A 22769-nucleotide genomic window follows, 5' to 3' on the forward strand; every position below is an offset into this window, starting at 1 on the left:
CGATTGAACAAGGATTACTCTCTCAATTGGTATCTAAAGATAAAATTATTAATTGCCATATTTGTAACATCCCACATCGCCCAGGGGAGTAGATCATGTAAGTATATTTCCATCTCTACCTAGCACGAGACCTTTTGGGAGCTCATTGGCTTTGGGTTCCGTACAAATTGTCACATCCTAGCCCCGGCCCCCACCACATCCCGGGCTCAACTCTACCGTAGCACGATATTGTCCGCTTTGGGCCCCTACCACACCCTCACAGTTTTGTTTCTGGGAACTCACACGAGAACTTCTTAGTAAGTCACCCATCCTGGGAATGCTCTCGCGCAAACTCGCTTAACTTTGGAGTTCCTACGGAACCCGAAGCCAGTGAGCTCCCAAAAGGCCTCGTGCTAGGTAGAGATGAGAATATACATATAAGGCTTACAAAATCCACTCCCCTGGGCAATGTGGGATGTTACAATTAAATTGTCACATCCCCGCCCAGGGTCCACCACATCCCAGGCCCGCTCCATCACCGTAGTACGATATTGTCCACTTTGGGCCCCTACCACATCCTCACGGTTTTGTTTCTGGGAACTCACATGAGAACTTCCGAGTGAATTACCCATCTTGGGAATGCTCTCGCACGAACTCACTTAACTTCGGAGTTCCTACGAAACTCGAAGCCAGTAAGCTTCCAAAAGGCCTCATGCTAGGTAAAGATGAGAATATAAATATAAGGGTTACAGGATCTACTCCCCTGGGTGATGTGGGATATTACAATAACTTGACTCTAATACCAAATTGTCACATCCCGCCCTTGGCCCCTACCACATCCTAGGCTCAACTCCACCGTAGCACGATATTGTACACTTTGGGCCCTTACCACACCCTCACGGTTTTGTTTCTAGGAACTCACACGAGAACTTCCTAGTGGGTCACCCATCCTGGGAATGCTCTCACGCGAAATCGCTTAACTTCGAAGTTCCTACGGAACCCGAAGCCAGTAAGCTCCTAAAAGGCCTCGTACTAGGTAGAGATGAGAATATACATATAAGGCTTACATGATTCACTCACTTGTGCGATGTGGGATGTTACAATATTGTTGTACACGCCATTTGTCATATAATATGATATTACTAGCATTATTGTAATCAATACTAGTGTGAAAAAATCGCAGAGTATGCTAAGAATTTCTTGTTTGTATAACTCCTCTCTCAAAAAAATAGTCCATCTAAGATTGACATATCTCATTATTTTGGTCCCTAAAGTATAAAATATATCAATTTCATCACTGAACTTTACTATCGCACATAAATGTCATCCAATTCCATCATTTTTCCAGTTTGTTTGATGACATGACACTTGGAACTATTAATTTTAGGCCCTTGACACGTAACCCTTAAGCTTCTTAGACAGAATCAGAGTAACTATATCCAATTAGCTAACTAGTCATAATACATAGTCAAACAACCTCAGTCCAACATGCTAGGCTTAAATCCATTATAAGTATTACTTGTCTCCTAAGTAAGGAAACTCAAATTCATGTCAAATTAGGAGTTCCTTGTGATGCTATTCGGGTTGACGAATGCTCCAGTGGCTTTCATGGACCTAAAGAACTAGTATTCCATCCATACTGTGACATGTTTGTGATAGTTTTTATTGATTGGTCTTAAGGAAGCTAAGGTATAATTAGCTTTACGCTAAATTCAGCAAATGCCAGGTTGAATCAGGTGTCTTTTTTTTTTTGGGGCACATCATTTTAGCAAAAGGTATTCTTGGATCTTCAGAAGATAGCTATAGTGGAAAATTAGGAGCGCCCACAAAATGTTGTGGAGGTACGAAGTTTCCTTGGTCTTGCCAGCTACTATCGGCACTTTGTGAAGGATTTCTTAGCCGTAGCTTTACCTCTGACAAAGCTGGCCAAGAAAGGAGTTAGGTTTGGATGGGATGATGATTGTGAGTAGAGTTTCCAGCAACTGAAGTACTGTCTCACTCATGCCCATTTTCTAGCACTTCTTGCCGACGTCAGTAATTTCGAGACCTACAAGGACGCTTCATTGAATGTTCTGGGCTGACCTAAACCTAATATGTAAAGCCCAAGCACCTTTCATTTTAAAAATGAGTCGTATAAAGCCCGGCCCTATGGTTTTCCATACTCTTTTTGTTTTGTTTTTGTTCTGGTTTTGATTAGCAAATTGCAAAAGTGTAGACTGTATTTATTTAGGAAAGTGTTATTGGCACTTCAAAAATCTCATTCTACACTCCTCACAAGTGTATTTTTCTTTCTAAATATAGAAAGTTTGAAGTGTAAAATAAGAATTTTAAAATAACAATAACAATTCTCTCTTTCTCTCTCTATATATATATATATATATTTTTTTTTTTTTTTCTTTCTTGAGAGGTAAGCCAATGTCTATTTATTTGTAGCTCTTTGCTTCTCTCAGTCGAACACTACAAACAACAATAAACAGCAGAAAAAAGGAAGAAGAAGATGAGCAGCATCGGAACAGGTTACGATCTCTCCGTCACCACATTCTCCCCTGACGGCCGCGTCTTCCAGATAGAGTACGCCGCCAAAGCCGTCGACAACTCCGGGTACCTACCTTTCCTCTCCAAACCCTATTTTCTTCCCCGCGGCAATCCAAATTCTCAATCTCCAGCATTTTTCGCCATCTGATTTGGGGTTTAAGGGGTTTTTAATTGTAAATTTTTCGTGTTGCAGGACTGTCATTGGGATCAAATGTAAGGACGGCGTTGTTATGGTAAACCCTTTTTTCTTATAAAATTTTTGAAATTCTTGCTCTCATACGCTCGGATACTTAAACTTAGGGTTTTTTTTTCTTTATTTAAATTGATTTATTCTGAATTTCAGGGTGTGGAAAAGCTCATAGCGTCGAAGATGATGCTGCCCGGTTCTAATAGAAGGATTCATTCAGTTCATCGCCACTCCGGGATGGTATTTACTTGGATTCTTTGTAGAGTTTAATACCCAGTTCTACTAAATGCTCAGGGAGCTCACTTCTGGTTAATTTGTTAACTTTTTGTTTTTAACATATCTATTACTGCTAATTAAGGAGGTCAGGATTTTGTTGTGGTCATGATTAGTTTGAATGTTCGATTATATTTTCCATGGACACCTATAATGTTGGGGAAATTCCATATTCTTCATAAGAAATTTGAAATATCAACTGAGTCATAAGGGGAATGGAGGGTGTGAGGAAGGAGTGTTTCTCTTGCGGCTTAAAAATATGAGAGATCTATCTCTTAAACTTAAAGCAATCCTGGTGTTCAAAGAGTGTGATTTATTTTCACAAATTTACAGGCCCTTTTTTCTTCAACCAAACAGGAGTTAGTCACGCCTGAATATCTCTGACTTACCCTCCATATAACGTATATACTCCTGTGCTCATCATTGGGATTGTATTTGAAAATGAGTAGCAAATTGCTGCTTATTTTCAAATGCCATTGGGAACAGAAAAGTCACAAGTTGGTTTGAATCTGCAAGACTGGGCTAGCCTGAATCTTGTATCATTCGTGCATTTCCTTTAATATTTCCTCATTAGGCTTTCGTCAAACTAGTGATATGTTATTCTAAACAGCATGTGAATTAGTCATAAGTTGATGCATCTTTAATTCCTTAGCTCATGGGCGGATATGTTGAGATATTCAAAGAATGTATGATATACACAGATTTTCATATATTTTGTGCCAGATCTAGATTTTTTGACATCCTATGAGATTCGTCTGATAATTTTGGTTGCTTAACTGTATCCTATCAATCTTACCATCAGAGAACTGACTTTCAAAATTATCTTGTGATGCATTTTATGATATTTACCGATTACAGGCAGTGGCAGGATTAGCTGCAGATGGTAGGCAAATTGTTGCTAGGACCAAGTCTGAAGCCACCAACTATGAAAGGTTTGCCTTTTCCTTTGGATTTCAAGTATAAAACAAACAAGAAAACATTGAAGGTTTTTGTTCTGTAGAACATCTAAACATTTTCTCTCTCCCTCTCACTCGTGGAATTGTGTTAATCTATCCTCCCTTGCTATCCTTACATTTTCTCTTTCAGTTTGTCACACTAGTATAATTTGAAAGAACAGGTCTGTTAGGCTGGATTTGTGTTTAAATATCAACTTAAAGTTGGTCTAATCAATCTGAGTATATATATTCTCACTTTGGCTTTCATGTAGTTTAATGAGTCAATAGAATGGCCCAAAATCCCTCACTTGGTGGCTATTATCTGTTTTGCATTACACTTGTATTTTCAGAAGTCAGTACTTGTTTATTGTTGTTTGACGCCTGTTAATAATGGACATTAAGAGGTCAATTTTGTTAGCATCCACTTGAGTTATCTAGACAGTTTGGTTGGTGAACAAGTTCTGTAAATTTTGCATTGTAATTTGGTGCATGTGCGTAATTGTAAAAAAATATATTCTCTTCCTTTTTTAGAATATTACCATTTGCTATTTCATGATTGGCTCGTAATTATACATGATTGGTCTGTGTACCTTTAGTTTATTATGTTCTTATTTTTATGATTCTTCCTGCAGTGTGTATGGTGAACAGATTCCTGTTAAGGAACTTGCTGAACGTGTTGCTAGTTATGTGCATTTGTGTACACTATATTGGTGGCTCAGGTTTGTTGAGAACTGACTTTTCATGTTGTCATTTCCAAGGTTCTTTTCATCCCTTCTGATTATCTGTCAAAGTTATTTGCAGACCTTTTGGATGTGGGATAATCCTTGGTGGTTATGACAGAGATGGGCCACAATTGTACATGGTTGAACCTTCTGGTGTTTCTTACGTGAGTTTACTTTTGTATCTGGTTGTCATTGCTATAAGAATAGTGTTTATCCTTGAACATTTTAATTTATCGTTTTAATTAATTATTTTTTGTATTAATCTTTGCTTTTGCATATTATCTAGAGGTATTTTGGAGCTGCAATTGGAAAGGGCAGGCAGGCTGCCAAGACGTAAGTTGAGAGTTTGCTTTCTAAATTTTTCTGACAGGATTTTGCAGCATTATAAACTTCTTTTGCTTTGTGTGAAAATCTTCCTATTAATTTGCGCTCAATTTGGTCTATCTTGGTCACTCTGAAAGCTTGTGATTAGAATAGGGTAAGAACTTGGGTGGAAGAGAATTTAGGTTTATGGAACATTTTGCTTTGATAAATGTTGAAAAGAGAATATAGAATGTATATAAACCCCAAATCAAACAAAAATTGAACTACCAAACTGTAAGCCTTAAATCAAATAGTCAAAGACCAAACCAAAATCAATCTACCAGGCTGTATACAGCCCATACTAACAACAAGGATTCTTGAGCATGTGTCTTTTACATTTTAACAATGACATTAATGTCAAATATTTTGTTATTTTTATATTTTTTATTATATTTTATTGCTGAGAAATTTGAATGTTGATACTTATATATCTATGTCATGTGATGACAGAGAGATTGAAAAGTTGAAGCTTTCGGAGTTGACTTGTCGGCAAGGAGTTATTGAAGTAGCCAAGATGTGAGTGACATACACCATGAATACTTTTCTATCTGGCATGTTTTAATTTGATGATGATGACATCTAGCTATGGACTTTTTATGCATGAAGTTATTTTGTTACAAGATCTTTAAATAATGGTTTGTTTCTCAACCATTACATCTGATGTGGTTGATAAACAATGTAACCTGTTCAAGACAAACGGCTCTCTTTTTTACGATTTTCTCTTAAAATTCAGCATACCTAAGTTTTGTCATTAATGTGAAACTTCCATTCTTTTCTGTACATGGAGATAACAAGAATGGTTCATCCTTGGTAGTATTTGTCATTTAAGTCTAATCATGTCACTACGAACAAGATAAAGGTCTACAAGCTATTTTTCCCCCTTTAACTTAAATATTCAATGATGCACAACAGCATTTATGGAATTCATGATGAGGCAAAGGACAAGGAATTTGAGTTAGAAATGAGCTGGGTCTGTGATGAATCAAACCGTCTGCATCAGAAGGTATCTGAATTTCTTTCTGAGTTCAAGGAACTTCCAAATTTCAAACTAATTGCCGATGTCGTTTTTATTTTATTTGCCACATTTGCTTCTCATACCTATTTTTGACATTTGGTGTTTTCAGAAGCTTTTTTGTTTTGATTCTTTTTTGTTTCATTTTCTTTTTTCCTTTTAATTGTTTGTTACGCACCATTCTTTGTGAATTCTGAGCATGAGTCCATAGCTTTTCTTAAGGATCCACCGATCAGTTGAGTGGCCCATTGACTCCATGACCAATGTCCTATATCTCAGTTGGAGGATGTAGAATTGTACATTTCAATTGTGGGTCTTGCAAATGTTAATGTTTGGAACAAAAATTGGGAATATTTTGGAGCCTGAGCTGATTCTCCTTATGTGTATGTCAATTTCCATCTAGATTTATTTATGCAAAATATTTTCATTGTGATCTAAGACTGTTAATTTGAATCAATGTTTTTAAAAAGCTGCCCCAAGGCATGCCTCGGCGGCTTTGGAGGTGGGGTGGGGGTGAAAACGCCTCTAGCCAGTGGGAATAGGCAAAGACTTGCCTGGACGTGGTTGAGGTGCGCGCCTTAGGGCATTTTGGGCATTTTTATTTTATTTTATAGAACTTCTTCCCAGTCTTCTTCATTCGACACTCAAAGTGCTCGACAGCCTCACATTCTTCTTCTCTGTGAAACGCTGAAACCCTCCCTTCTCTTCTCTCGACACCACCAACCAAGCAGCACCATCGCCACCCAGCGAAGAGGGAAAGTGAGTGAGGGTGTACCAAGGGAAATAGAGTGGGTGGGGGATGCATGTGGACCATATTAGTGTTGTAAAATGAGTGGATATTAACGAAGGAAAGAGAGTGTTTGTGGAGCATATTTGAATGAATGGATTCTTTTTTTTATTTTTGTATTATTATTTATATTTTATGTTTTTGAGTTAAACTTGTTAATGACTTGTGCACTTTTGAATGACAAAGGATGTTTGTTTTACAAAGTATTATATATATATATATATATATATAATTTAGGTCCCATGAGGCTTCACCTCACGCCTCAAGGCTTTCGCATAGTCGCTATCCATGAAACGCCTCTCCTATGTCTTGGCCTTTTAAAACATTGATTTGAATACAATCTTGTTTTGAGTGCTGCTATTTGTTCTACATATATTGACCACCTTGCTGGCCACCTTTCTAATGGAGTGGTTAGGACCCACGTACCTCCGTTTGGTGGTAAGAAAAATGTGGTAAAGGAAAGCATTATGCTTCTCATTTTGAAGGCTTAGTTTCTGTTTTTAGTCTCTTTCCTCGTTAAAACGCAAGTCATCTCAACCAGTAAAGGATTTAGAGTTTGTGGTGTTTGATGTGCGGTCATATTCAGTTGTGCGTGATTCCTAGCTAGAGGTGCCTACTGATTCACCGAACTTGTGCACTATATACTCCCACATTTATTATTTTACTCAAATTGGATGATTAAGCACGGAAGGTTCTGATGCATTTAAATGAACAATTTTCCAACGCTCCTCTGTTTCTGTTAGCTACTTCATACTGATATATTTTTTTTTTCGCTTTCATTGTATTTGTTATGTGTTCCCCTGCTGGTGGTTATATTTGAAAGCCTGTGTTGCCATCCTGCAGATTGATGATTTTTTTATTGGTTGTTCAGGTTCCGGATGAGCTTCTAGAGGAAGCAAAGGCAGCGGCTAAAGCAGCATTGGAAGAAATGGATGCAGATTAAGAAGCTGATGAAATAATGTGTTAGTATTCTGAAACCCGACTAGAAGAACGTCAACTGAAGATGGATGGATTTTCATTAGCCAATTTGAGCTGCTGAAGTATTTCTTGTACGTTAAAATGTTCAATTTACCGAAGACGCGGTGCAAACCGCATCTGTAGAATGTTTGAGAAACAGAGTTTCACTTACATTATTATGCACTCTCTCCTTTTGAACTGCTGAAGTAATTCTGTTTTTTCACTTGTGAGTTTGCTATAACTTTTATTTTCATTTGAGTGTGTTCTTTGATGGAGTTCAATTTTTGTTTCTAAACATATTATCGGGTTTTTCCGTAACCGCATGGATTTATATATATTTTTTTTGTTTTTTTTGGCACTTTTTGGCACGAACCATAGCATGAAAATAGTGTTGGGAATGAAATGCAAGCCTTTATACGACTTGCTCGGTTGCTCCCGCGCTGCCTGCCCTCTCCAACTCCCCTTCTCCCCATTTCATTTCAAACTCTTAGGCGCTATTCAAGTTCAGAGCTACTTGCAGACCTAACCAATCAAATTACGCAGACAGGAATTTATAAAAACTAATTTCTCACGTCTCTTTGTAGAGGATGAAAAATAGAAATTTCTTTCGTGTCCTTATATTAAGGGTTGTTTGATAACCATTTAATGTTAAAACGTAATATTAAATTATTTATGTACCATATTATGTAATGATAATTTCAACCTTAAAAAGTTAAAAAAAATAAGAAATTTCTAAACACAACCCAAATATCTTCAACTCTTAAAATCCCTCTCACCCTCCCTCGTAAAACAAATCCTAGCCGATGAATGCTACAGTCAATAACCAATGAAAGCTAGAATCCTCCAGGCCGTACTTGGTGTTCCAGTAAAAGCTACAATCAAAGACGTACTACCTTGAGTTTGGTATCTACTGGGTTCTTTTCAGTGAAACACATTTAATAGATATTTTGAAGCTCCTAGTTTTCATGCTTCTCTGTACTTTTGTATCGAAGGATATTTTTTTTTTCCTCAACAGTTCAAGACTACAAAAATTATGTTTTTTTTCTTAATTTTTCAAAATTGAAATCTTATTTGGTAACTATTTTTTTCAGTTTTCAATTTTAAAAAAAAATTAAAACTGAAAACTGCTTTTTTGAGTTTTCAAAATTTGGTCCTAAGTTTTTAGTTTTCATTTTTTTTAAAGCTGAAAACTGAAAGTATTCAGACTTCATTTTTTAGTAACCAAAAACTTAAAAACTAAAAATGAAATGATCAGCAAACAAATTCAGAGGAACCAATTTCTCGAGACAGAATTGGCATTTTCAATGGCCAATAAGGATTGATAAGCAGAACGTGAATTAACGCTTGCCTTTTTTTTCGTTAGAGAAGGAAGCGATACCCAAATGAATGGAAGGTTTCTATTTCCCCTTATTTTCCCATGAGCTACAACTCTTGTAAGTTCCCATCTTATTTTTCAAGACAATCTATGGGATTGTGGTATCAAGTATGGAAACTAAAGCCTTCAGTTTTTCTTTGTCAAGTTTTGGATAGTGCTTGCAAATATATTAGTAAATAAATACATAATGAATATAAATTAATTGATTTTAAGCCATTTGATCCGGGTCTTTAAATCAAATAGCACCACCCACTATTTGTCAAATTCCATATCCCTCATTAGAGTCCAGGAGTTTTGGAGGAAACTCTTAGTAGGATATGGGAGACTCACCATTACCGTGCCAACCTCATCATATATGATTATTGGCTAGCATTAATAATAATGAGAGAGTAACTCTTACCCTACAACTCTTGTAAGTTCCCATCTTATTTAGCCTCTAGAGAATCTATGCCTCATAATATCTTCTTGTTGGCACTTCATTCACTTAGTCAAGTCTTACCCACCATGCTTGTTCATGTAGGGGTTCAAGCATGCCTTAGAATGTCTTCTTATTGGTCACACCTGTTGCCTACCTTCACAACATCAAATGTATAGAATAGACTCCTTAAATGTAAACGCATGCTTTGTGCCCCCTCTAATGTTGAGTTAAAGCATGGTGCACTTGTGTACATTCGAAGAGAGTCAACCATGGTAGAAGGCCATGAAATAGTGTTTAAAGCACTTTCACGCTTGTCAACTTAATATTGGTTTGATTGAGGGTTTTAGGTCTCATCACATATTAATATACATTTAATCCAATTAAAACTATTTGGTCCGATCACAACTATGGGTCCATGTGATTGATATAGTAGTATATGGTACTCCCACTATGCTTGTAAAACGTTTTTAAAGTAAGAGTATATGTTACTACTAACTTGAGCTTTGCATTCTTTGATGGACTATAGTTACCTTAGGGCATTAGGATGACTATGAACCTTTGATGTAATCCAACAAGAGCCTAGTGTTGGATCTCGGTCTAGGGATGGTAATTGATTTTAGTTATGCATTTAATCGTATTAAAGCATGGTTACCTATTGGGCGTTGGACCCAACTACTCTAATTTCATGCATATCAAATAAAATAAGAAAGGGGTACTTTAATGCAAAGAAGAGCTTATGCTCTTTTACAACATTTGATCAAATCAAATTACAACCAAAAATCTAATCTACACATTCCCATGGTTCAAACAAATTTGAGAGACGGCCTATCACATAGCTCAATTATAGTAGGTTCATAATCACCCTTTCCTTAATTAATTAACACTTTAACTAATTAAACTAGAATGTAACAATGTCATTTGGTTTTTATATCCATAGAATTGATTTAAATGGAGCTAAATGAAATGAAAATCCAATTCTCATTTAAAAAGAAACCTATTTTGTTCTCAACCTAATTTGAGCCAAAATGCAATAACCTCAACAATTAGGCTATCATGCAAAACACAAACTTTTGGAGTCACTTTCTAAAAACACAAAAGTCCACTACTTCATATAATTACAACTAGAACCTAAAATTTTTGACAATTACAAAAACTTTATTAAAGGAGCAAAATAATTTGTCCTTTAGTGATTTTGGGCCTTTATGATTTTGGGAATTGTTATTAGTACTCCAAAAATCTAATTTTGCACTCCAAACTTTCTATAATTAGAAAGAAAAATACACTTGTGAGGAGTGTAGAATGAGATTTTTGGAGTGCTAATAACACTTCCCTACGTAAAAACATATACTTTTGGGCCAAAGTGCAAATACACAAAAGTATCAAATTTTATGTAATTGCATAAAAACCCCAAAAGTACCCTACTTGTAGGGTGGCTGGTTTTGGGGAGAGGGATGGTGTCAAAAATATTTTTAAGTTATAAAAAAAAAACAAAAGGTGATAGGTGCTGTCCATGAAACATGAAAAAAGTGTTGATGTGAATAGTGCAAATCATCTCACATCAACTATTACAAACAAAATTTTATAAAAAATCCAAAATCAATTTTGAATCAAACACCCAAAACGTTTATGTTCTTGTTATGAACATGAAGAACGCAACAAGAACATTGAAGAACATCCATGAGAACCCATAAGAGCTCCATGAACATTATTCACCTAAAGACCACCCAAAACCCCTCAAACTTAAGGGAAATAACATATTAGATACTAGGGTACTTAGGGGTTCCTAATGTCACTTTAAAACCATTTTAACAAGACAAATAAGAACCCAAAAAATCCACCCGTGGATTTGGCCGAATTTCCCCAAACAAAAGGCACAAAATTTAAGCTCCAAAATTCATGCTCATATGAACCAAATCTACAACATTTGAGATGAACAACAAAACTCAAAACTATGAACAACATTCAAATCATAAACTATGAACAACAAAACTCAAAAGGATTCACCAATGGCTAGACCAAGGCTCTGATACCACTTGAAGGAAAATTTGTGAAAAACTAAGAACATCTGCACCTGCAGTTAACAATTAAAGGCGGAATCATGCTTATATGTACTAAAAAATAAAAATTTGCCCATTAAATTCAAAGCCTAGTAGTTTTGAACCAAGACTCAACTCAAATCAAAGAGAAAATAGTTGAGGTTTCTTATACCTTTGTTGAATCCTCTTTGCATAAGCAAAGGCTAATCACCCAGTACAGAGGGCCTTCATTCCTAGCTTATTTGCTCCATGGATTTTTGAAAAATGGATGAGTAGCTTCTTCAAGTTCCCAAGAAAGGGAACCTCTAACATCACCACTGACACACCCGACCGAGATCAGGGCATGCTGGCCGTCATGTGGAAGTGACGTAACCATGTGCACAATGCGGAAGCTAATAAATAATAATGAAAATACGAATAAATAAAAACCCAGCTATACACAAAGTAAATAACATACATGTGCAAGCATAAGTGTGAAAAATAAAGTTCAGAGCACGAAAGACCTAGTGCAGTCCGGGAGAAACAACACTAAATAAACACACCCAAAGGTGGTCCTACATTGGTGATAATCTGTCAGATAAGCCGAGAAATCCTCTGGGGAGCCACCAAAAGTGCTAGCCAACTAGAACCTGGAGGGGTGCAAAACAGAAAGCGTGAGTGGGCAAAAACAAAGCTTTTCAAAAATCATTTCATAAATAAAGTTCTAACCCCTCGTCGTAAAACCTGTATACTTCCCAGAAAAATAGAATATACATATATATAAGTCATGCTCAGAAATATGCCATGCTAAATGCCTCAAACTAAAATGCAAGTACTCAGGTAATGCCAAACAATGACATGTAATCTGTCAGCCGGAGTCACCTAACGTGACCTGTACGGCTGAATTTAGAGCTCAAATCTCCAACTCACTAACTATACCTGCACACGAGTCGGAACCACCTAAAGTGGTCTGTACGACAGGACTGGGTGTATAATAAGTACGCTCAAGTGCTACGATCACGTGAAGACTGGGCGAATAATCGCGGGTCACCTACGAGTCGGAACCACCTAAAGTGGTCTGTACGACAGGATTGTGCACCTAACTTGGATCCAAGATGAGCGTGTGGTGCGGGAGGTGAACATCATGTGAAGGACTGTGCCCAACTCTGGGCGGGAGCACTAACACCGGGGGTGCAGGTTATGAGCTCTCTATGTATCTCAAATCACTACTGAACATAAACATAAACCATAACTTACCTGACACTTACTTGTGCGTTCGCAGCACCAAACATATATATATATATGCAACTAATAATGCATAATTAAATGGGCAAACATAAAGCATGGCATATAAAAGTATAAAAGTTTCATTTCACTTTCTGGGAAAAACATAAGTATATAGGTATATACGGAAAACCAAAAGCCCACTCACTGGTATGTAGAAGGGTCGTAACCCCTTTGCCTCGAGTGACCGCCCTCGTCCTCGGGATTGGTCTCACCTATATGCGAAACAACTAAAAAAACGTAAATTTTAAAGCACATAACCAACATTACGAAATAACTTCTCATACAATGCTCAAATGGGGTGCATGAATACACCAACGTGATCTACTTAACCTCATGAACATCCCCAAATTTTTAAAATAATTTTCCGACGCCGCACGGGCCCCCATGCGCCGCCCACGCGCAGGCACGTGCCTGGCACACTGAAGGCGTCAGCTAACGCCGTCAGAAATATTCCGTTAAACCTAACTGATTCCGTTAACGCCGTTAGGAATATTCCGTCCAAACTGACGAAATATTCTGTCATCTTCTTTGGCCAACCTACGGCGCCGGAAAACTGGGAAAATTTCAAAGCTTGATATCTCACTCGTTTTTCAACCAAATTTCACAAAATTGGTACCAAAATGAAGCTTACAACAAGAGGAACAAATCCATACCACTTTCAAGCACTAAAACCCACGGAATCTCACCGGGAAAACACCACCAACTTCGGCCAAACCTGCAACTCATGATCCCGACGTCCAAAACCTTCAAACGAACCACCCTGAGCCTCCTAAGAACCTCACCAAGGTTCTTACCAGCTTGAAATTCCCAAAAACACAAGAATTAACGTGTTCATGAACAGTGACCAAAATCGGGGATCTCGAGTTCGACATGAAAACGAAGGTATCCTTACTTGAAATGGGTATGGTTGAACTCCTAAAGACCTCACGAGCACGAATATGTAGTTTGTTTCCTCGATCCGTGACGATTTCAAGGGTTTGTGGTGTTGTTCATACGAAAAGGATAGGAAAGGGAGAGAGAGAGTCTCGGGATAGGGTAGAGAGAGAGGAAATGAGTGTGGGTGTGTGTGTGTGGTCCAAAATCAACCAATCAAAACCCAAAAACGACCATACAACGAAACAAACATACTAGGGGCAAAACCGTCATTTCACCCTTACGGTATGAAAAGTCCGGGACAGGTTGTCACAACCACACCAAGGAGAGGATGAAGAAGAGATGAATGACTTTGGGGAGAATTTGATGCTAGTAAAAACTCCTTAAAGGGCCAGCCTTCTAGAGGTGGAAGGAGAGCTTTTGTTCTCTCCAATTTTCTCAAAGAGAACCCTAATGAATTTTAGCTATAAAGTCCCTTTTATAGTCACTTAAGTGACAAAAAGAACAAAACCTTTCCTTCATGCTATGGCCGGCCTTCTAAAGGCTTTTGGGCTGTTTGGGCCCTTTTGAGTCTTTAATCATTAAGTTTTAATACAACTTAAGTTAATGGGCTTGACGGTTCTAAGCCCAATGGGCCTTGAGGTCCAATAATTACTCAAAAGCTAAAACAAACTTATTCGTTTGATTAATTAACATATTAATTAATCCTAACCATAAACCATTAAACCATTTAATTGTCCTTACTCAACTTCGTTATTTCTTCAATCTCTACCTTGCATGGTGTACATCCATTAGGTTCTAATTAGCGAGGCAGTGGGCGGGTAGAACTCTTTCTAATCGATTATGAATTGAAACTTACTTTCAATTCTCCCCTTAACAAAAATTAGTGCCAATCTTTAGGGCTTCCACAAACCATGAGTGACACCTAACAATATGTTATGGCTACGCAAGCTAAACAGAAGAGGTGGAGAACCTATTCAGTTTGGGATTACAATGCAATATGGTCATTCTCTAAACCAATACTCTTGATCACATTCTTTGGATGATAGTTTATTCATGTTTACTATCCAATGTGATCCTCTCATTTATATGATTACCTTGAATGTGATTTGGAACATACTTCCTAAATTGTATTCAAATGCTATGGCCATAGACTTTTAATCATATCATAGAGTATTCTCCTACAATGATTTGAAGGTTAGAGATCCCTTGTTGCCCATTCACATGCCTCTACAATTCGGTAGCTTAACCCTAACGATGCCGTGGACATTCTTAACGAAATGCCTTTAACATAATCAAAGATTAAGGACCTCATTATATGACAACTATGGTGTCTCAGGTCAAATGATTACTTTGCATTATCCTAACCATAAACTCTCATGTGACATGAGTATGAGAACTCCTCGTTGATTGCGTTTAGTGGACTCATTCTCTATTGAGCACCTACATACTTGTCTTGGTGTCAATCACACCAATGACTTGAGACTAGTAACTTTTTTAGAGAGAAGACATAAAATGTACTGATTTTAACGGATCGTCAATGCCTAATTGATAATCCTATGATCATGAATGTTTAGGATATGTGTACGAAAGAGAATGGCTTCATGAATCTAACTTCTTTAGATCACATTCTCCTAATTACATATTCATCGGACTTATTGTTTAAGCGTATACCATTTATATGAGATGACTTTAAATAATAATCTTCATTCTTATATTAAACTAGTTTAGTTTAGTTTAACATGTGAAATTCCACAAAATATCATCATATTATTGGATTTAGGGCATAGTTCCAACATGTATAAGTACTAATCAATTGGATTGATACCGATCACCCCACTGCCTTGCTAATTGGAGCCTAAAACGATTGTGCACCAATACACTCATGTGATGAGATAACCAAAGGTTGATGGAATTAATTAATTATATTAATTAAGTAATGATTAATTAGAAAGTCTAAATAAATTATAGAAGCAATGAAACATCATTTTTGGGCTTAATGGAAGTTCGGGTTCTTTCAAGCCTACCGGGCCTCAATCCCATAGGACTTTTAACTCAAGTATAAGATGGCTTGAAATGAGAAAATCCCAAGCCAAGCCAAGCACAAAGTGAGGCCGGCCATTGAGGGTGAAAGAGAGGGAGAAATTCTAATTGTTAGGGTTAGTTCTCTCTTCCTATAAAAAGGAAGTTATAAGGAAAAGTTCCCTTAGGGTTTTTATGTGAACATCTTGCCTCAGGAGCAACAAAAACAACTTTCTCTCTCTCACTTAGGCCTACCACCAAGGGAAGAAGATAGTTGCTTATCTCTTTTTCTTTTAGTTATTCCTTCATCCATCTCAGTACACTAGTAAGTGTGGATCTTTAGAGGTCTTCAATCTTGGAGACTAAAGGAGAATAAAAGAAGCCCAAATTCTTCATAATTTCCAAACTCCTTATGTTTTATGCTTACACACTCTGAGAAATGTAAGCCCACATGTGGATAGAATCTGTTCTCCTCAACCAAGCAAACAAGCTCTGAAAGTTGGAAACAACCTTTAAGAATGAACTAGAAGTCAAAATTTAGTTTGAGAGACAATTTAAGGAGAAGTCTGCTGAGCCCACATGTGGATAGAATATGCTCTCCTCAACCAAGCAAACAAGCTCTGAAAGTTGGAAACAACCTTTAAGAATGAACTAGAAGCCAAAATTTAGTTTGAGAGACAATTTAAGGAGAAGTCTGCTGAGCTTAAGGTTCTAAAAAATGTTAGGCGCTAGTCAGACGGCGCGCTAGAGGCTAGCGCCTAGGAGCCTAGTTCTAGGCGTGCTAGGCAGATTTAAGCACATTTATGATATATGATATAAATAAGTAACTATTTACACAATAAACCTAGGCTTGCATTGGAATTTAGATTTATTAATTTATTATCTAATATATAACATACAAAAAAATATTAATTGAGTGATACATTTCTTTACTAATTAAATTGCCACAAAGGGGCCCCACCTCCTTCATTTTCAAAGCAAATGATCTGATTGAATAATAATTAAAAAGGAAAAATAACGAAAAGAAGCAATTGGCCACACGAAAAAAGGTGCAATCATCTCCCTTATCCTTTTCTCAAAACTGCAACAGATCTCGTTTCTCTCTTTTTGCAACATCTACCGACTGCTCACATCGTGCTCCATCTGCAATTGTCATCGATGGCATTTTCGCACTTGCATCCTCTTCTTTGCAACAGTCATCCAATGCCTCCTCAAAATGCTCCATTAGCCTCCTTTGCACACAACTTATCTCACCCACTAGTTACTCTTCCACCAAAGTCCTATGACATTTCTTTCAAAGTTACAGAGTCGTCACTAGCTGATTAAATCACCAAGTGCCCACCTAGCCCACCAGATGCCGCTTAGCCCTTCTAATCGGCTGCTTAATAGCCTCGTCGATTTGCTAAAAGATTTTCGGTTAGTCGTGGCGGTGCTATGTCGCCTGCCGCTTAGGTGGCTGCCTAGGCCACTTTTTAGAACATTGACTGAGCTAGAGAGAGTGTTAGTAGAATAGCGATTGGAGAAAATTTCCAGCAAGTCCGAGCTGGCGATAAACTGTTCCATGAGGAGATTAAGGCCATAAACCTCCAACCAAAGATGGTTAAGGTCAAACTGAACTTGGAATTGGGGTAGAAGGCCAAAGCTAAGGTAGAAAGGACATTGACGGTGAAACTGAGTAATTGGAACACAGATTGTTCCAATCTCAAGTTTGATGTAGACAAGCTAGTCCATGGGGTGGAGTTTAAGGAAGAGGCGCATGCCACAACCCTTTAACAAACAAGAGAAAAAAGGAGAGGCATGCCATAACCAACTCTGGTGATACACGCAAAGAATATTTTATGGGTTAAATTATTGCTGCTACTGTCCGCGGTTAAGCTTAACATAATCAAAATATGAAAAGCTTGCTACTGTACGCATATAGATAAGCATGAAGAAGCCATTGCAATTGCAGGATATCAGTTATCATGCCCATATAAGCTTAACCATTCTTCTGCAATTTTTTGTTTCTATCCATTGTTATTTGACGCTTTTTAAATTACACCTAGTAGAGAATTATATCTCTATTACTGAAAATGAGTTTGTTGGTTTTACACATAAAAGATTAATGAATCTACTACTCGTTGTTTGTTGAAGTGATTCATGAAAAAAAAAACCATGTTTTTTCTCTTACCACTTTGCATAGCCCTTTTTTTTATTTTTTTTTATGGCACAATTTGTACCAAATAAGCAATCAAGTTCTCCGATGTGAACGTGGAGCTCTTGATAACTCATATATTTCATGCATTTATACCATCTATTTCTAGTCTCTTTGTGATGTTTTTGAGTTAAACTGGTTGCATTTTACCCTATTTTGTGTTAGTGTGCAATTACATGTACTTTAGGATCATTTTGAAGGCAAAAGAAGGGAAAACATGCCCTTTTTGGAGTTGATCCTTATTCAAATGTGGAGAGAAGTTTAGTGGCTTTTTTTGAGCCCAAATACAGTTGTTACTTGTTTTGAAGTCCAAATAAAGAATCCAGGAGGAATCTGGCTTGTTAGAAGATCAGAAACAGAATGGGAAAGGAATTGGGATATCTAGCCTGATTTAGAGGTGCCAAATAAGGCAAAAACCTGCAAAATAAAGGCTAAGTTGCTGGGATCACTTTGGAATATCTTCCAGCCTCTTTTACCCCATAAAAACTTGCCTTTTAGCCACTTTTACATGCCCTTTTTATTTTGGGCGAATTACACAATTCTAATTATCTATTTTTGCTCTCTTGTCATTCACTCTAAAAAAAAACCCTAGCCATTCCATACACTTTCACCACTACTGAAGACTCATTGCAAAAGGGTGTTCTTGGAGAAGTTCCACATTAGAATTGCTTCAAGGGTTTCTTCTCTTGAATTTATTTTCACTCATGTTGTGTATTTTCGTTTTAATTTTTGTGAACATGATGTGTAACTAAGTTCATAGCTAGGGATTTCGATGTAGCATTGCAAAATTGATCCATGTTTTTAAGTTAAAGTATTCAGTTTATCAATCTGCTTTCTGTTTCATTCACTAAATCTATTGTTAAATTTGTTTGTTGATTTTAATGTTTGATCACCATTAAGGTTAACTACATATCATTTAAACAAGATTATAGTAAACATCAAGCTTAATCTTGGTAGACATGTGAATGAATGAAGAGAATGCTATGCATACATGTTGCCATGTATTTTCTTTGGTTCTTTAACGTTTTCATGCATGCTAACAACTCTTAATTAGGAACCGAAGTTGAACATCCCAATTAGGTTCTAGATTAGTAGAATTTGATGAAAACCACACATCATATGGTTGATGATATATATGTAAAATGACATCAGGAAACGGGTTGGTAGTTGAATGCGGCATAACTTTATAAACATGGAATTGGTTTTGTAATGGTGAATTCGAATCCCTGGCCTCATCCCCATTGTTTCTACATCACTATATTATTCGTTGCTACATACTTCTTGCATTTTAAGTGATTTAAGTTTACAGCACAAAAACTACTCTCAATTGGTTACCTTCATTCTTTAATTAGGGTTCTTTCAAAGTTGGTAATTTATAGAGGTCTAATCAGTCCCTGTGGTTCGACACCTTTACTTGTGCCATTATACTAACCATATTTTTTCACTAGGAAGGAACACAACAAAATTATGGCGCTGTTGCCGGGAACTAATTTTAGTCCCCTATAATTGCTTGTTTTTGTTTAGAACCCTATCTATTTTCATTTAAAGTTTAGATTCCTAAATTCTGTTTTTTTTTTCTTATGTAGTATATGTCAAATAAACTTGTTGAGATAGGCCAAAGACTTGAACGGTTAAAGGGCAACACCTTCGAGAACTTTGTATCAACTAGTGCTCTGATTAACCGTGAAGAAGAAGATGACAATTCTTCTAGATCAACGAGTGTAGGTGCTCATTCTGAGCACTCTAATTCGGACAGAGAAGAAGAGATGGCTGACAATAATGATGACAATTGAGCTTTAGAGGATTATGCTCATTCGATTATACCAAGTTCACCTTCATGCATCTTGCTGCCTCCTGAAGCTAGAAACTATGATCTGAAATCTTCACATTTTCACATGCTTCCATCTTTTTATGGTTTACCTAACGAAGATCCGTTAGCCTATATTAAAGAATTCTATAATGTTGTGAGTGGTTTACCTTTGTAGGGAGTGAATGAAGCAAATCTGAGGATGAGGGTCTTTCCTTACACATTGAAAGATAAGCCTAAGGGTTGGCTAATGACTTTAACACTTGGTTCGCTCACCACTTGGGATGCTGAAGCTAAGAAATTTTTAGATTATTTTTTTTCTACTCAAAAGACAGACACTTTGAGAGGGCAAATCTTTAACTTTAAGCAAGATAATGGAGAACCTTTTAATGAATGTTAAGAGTGCTTTAAAGGCCTTTTGCTACAATGTCCACATCATGGGTTGCCTCATTACTTACAAATGAAAATTTTTTATGATGGATTAACCCAAACATGTCAATCAATTGTTGATAATGCAGCAGGTAGGGCTTTGAAGAAAAAGAATGCTTAAGAGTCATATAACATCTATGAGATGTTGGGATCTAATGCTCAACATAAAGATACAAGAGGTAAACGAGTTGGAGTGTATAAAATGAGTTCTAATAATGATCTTGCACTGCAGGTGGCTAGTTTGGAAAATAAGCTTGATTTTGTGCTCAATACGGTGCCCAAGATAGCTGAGGTGTGTGCTATTTGCAACATACCAGGTCATCCTACTTATCAATGCTCAGCTAGTGAGGCTTATCTCGAATTCGTCCAAGAGGAAGTGAATCTTATGAACTCTTACAACCAAAGGCCAAGGAATAATACATACTCTAATACATATAACCCTAGTTGGAGAGATCATCCCAACCTCTCATGGAAGAATAACAATCAGTTTCAAAATTTCTAACCAAAGCCTCCCACTACACTTGAAGATACGGTCAAAATGCTAGCTCAAAACACCGTTCAATTCTAACAAACTACCAATAGTACGCTCCAACAACATTTAGCTACTCTAACCAAAATGGAGATACAATTAGGTCAGATTGCAGAGTGAAAGAGGGGCCGGAAAGTTTCTGAGCCAACCAGTGATACTTCAAAGGAACCAAGAGCAGGCCAAAGCAATTACTACACTTAGAAGTGGTAAGGTTATTAATAATGGAGTTGGCAATGAAGTTACTAATGAATCTGATCATGTGAATGCAAGTGCCACTTAAGAAAAGAATGAGAAACCGAATGATGATCTAAGCAATGCCACTTCTTCATTTGAAGCTCTAAATCTTCACAAGGCTGAAAAACCTTACACTCCTCTTATCCCATTTCTTGGAAGACTTGCCAAAAGCATGCAAGATAAGTCATTTAAAGAAATTTTTGATATTTTAAGTAAAGTGAATGTTAATTTACCTTTGCTTGATGTCATTAGGAATATGCCAGCGTACGGGAAATTTTTCAAAGAGCTGAACAACTATAAGAGAAAGTATGGACCTAATGAGAAGGTGATGGTGTCTAAAAATGTGAGTGTTGTGCTTCAAAGAAAGCTCCCACAAAAACTCAAGGATCCGGGTAGTTTTTCTATCAACATCACTATTGGAGACAAGCTAGTAGAAAAGGCTATGCTCGATTTGGGTGCTAGCATCAATTTAATACCCTATTTAGTGTATCTTCAATTAGGTTTGTGGGGTTTGAAGGCAACAACCATTTCATTGCAACTTGCTGATCGATCAATGAAATATCCAAGAGGTACAGTCGAAGATATCTTAGTTCAAGTTGACAAACTAATTTTGCCTGTTGATTTTGTAGTGTTAGATATGATAGAAGTTTCTATACATGATTGTGAGTTACCTATATTGCTTGGGAGACCCTTTAGGGCCACTGCGAAGACTATCATAGACGTGTAAAATGGTCTTCTCACCATGACTGTGCTAGGAGAAACTGTGCAATTCAAAGTGTTTGAATCTCTTTCTCACCCTTCTGGTTCACTTGATTGTTCTTTGGTTGATGTGTTTGATTTGCTTATTTTCACCAAGTTTTTATAGGCACAATCCATGGAACTATTACAATTTGTTTTGAGTCAATCTTAAGATGAGTTTGACGAAGAATATGCACTCATGGAAGTGGTGGTTGCCTTGGAAGCATTAAAACCATATCCTTCAACTATTTTACCTTTTATAGAGCCATTAGAACCATTTATCACATATCTGATCCCTTCCATTGTTAAGCCTCCAAAATTTGAGCTTAAACCACTTCCACCACATCTAAAATACGCTTACTTAGCTAAACTTGAAACTCTTCCAGTTATCATAGCATCTGACTTCACCCCAACAGAAGAAGATAGGCTAATTAGGGTGTTAAAAGAGTTCAAATCAGCCATTGGCTAGTCTATTGCAGTGTTGGAAATGTGCCCTAAAACCGATCATATGATGATACTTTACGGATATTTCACATGTTAAACTAATCTAGTTTAATATAAAGAGCAAAGATTATTGTTTTAAGTCGTCTCATATAAATGTTATATGCTTAAACGATAAGTCCAAGGAATATGTAATTGGGAGAATGTGATCTAAAGAAGTTAGATTCATGAAACCATTTTCTTTTGTATACATATCCTAAACATTCCTGATCATAGGATTGCCAATTGGGCATTGACATTCTGTTAAGATCAGTACGTGCTATGTCTTCTCTTAGGGAGAGTGACTGGTCTCGAGTCATTGGTGTGACTGACACCAAGACAAGCTTGTAGGTGACCAATAGAGAATGAATCCATTGAACACGATCAACAAGGAGTTCTCATATTCATGTCACATGAGAACTCATGGTTGGGATAATGCAAAGTAGTCCTTTGACATGAGGCATCATAGTTGTCTTGTGGTTAGGTCCTTGATCTTTGACTATGTCAAAGTCACTCCGTTAGAGGGTGTCCATGGCATAGTTGGGGTTAAGCCACTTAGCCATGAAGGCAAGTGAATGCGCAACAAGAGATCTCTAACCTTCAAACCATTTGAGGGAA

General features: G+C 37.1%; 1 protein-coding gene and 1 non-coding gene across 2 annotated transcripts; one reads left to right on the forward strand and one right to left on the reverse strand.

Annotated features, from left to right (window-relative positions):
* The first annotated feature begins 2405 nt into the window (after positions 1 to 2405).
* LOC103942143 (proteasome subunit alpha type-3) lies at positions 2406 to 7973 on the forward strand. The gene is made up of 10 exons (XM_009352350.3): positions 2406 to 2580; positions 2708 to 2747; positions 2858 to 2941; positions 3833 to 3906; positions 4542 to 4628; positions 4711 to 4795; positions 4918 to 4964; positions 5445 to 5510; positions 5907 to 5997; positions 7665 to 7973. Exons 1-10 carry the CDS (start codon positions 2477 to 2479, stop codon positions 7734 to 7736), a joined length of 750 nt encoding a protein of 249 aa, XP_009350625.1. The 5' UTR covers positions 2406 to 2476; the 3' UTR covers positions 7737 to 7973.
* Positions 7974 to 20078: 12105 nt separating this feature from the next.
* LOC125480003 lies at positions 20079 to 20185 on the reverse strand. The gene has a single exon (XR_007260415.1). It is a non-coding gene; the product is annotated as a small nucleolar RNA R71 (small nucleolar RNA).
* Between the last annotated feature and the right edge of the window lie 2584 nt (positions 20186 to 22769).

This window comes from the organism of the source record quoted next, unplaced genomic scaffold (genome assembly GCF_019419815.1).
Source record: "Pyrus x bretschneideri cultivar Hongxiangsu unplaced genomic scaffold, Pyrus_bretschneideri_v1 Contig30, whole genome shotgun sequence".
NCBI lineage: Eukaryota > Viridiplantae > Streptophyta > Magnoliopsida > Rosales > Rosaceae > Pyrus > Pyrus x bretschneideri.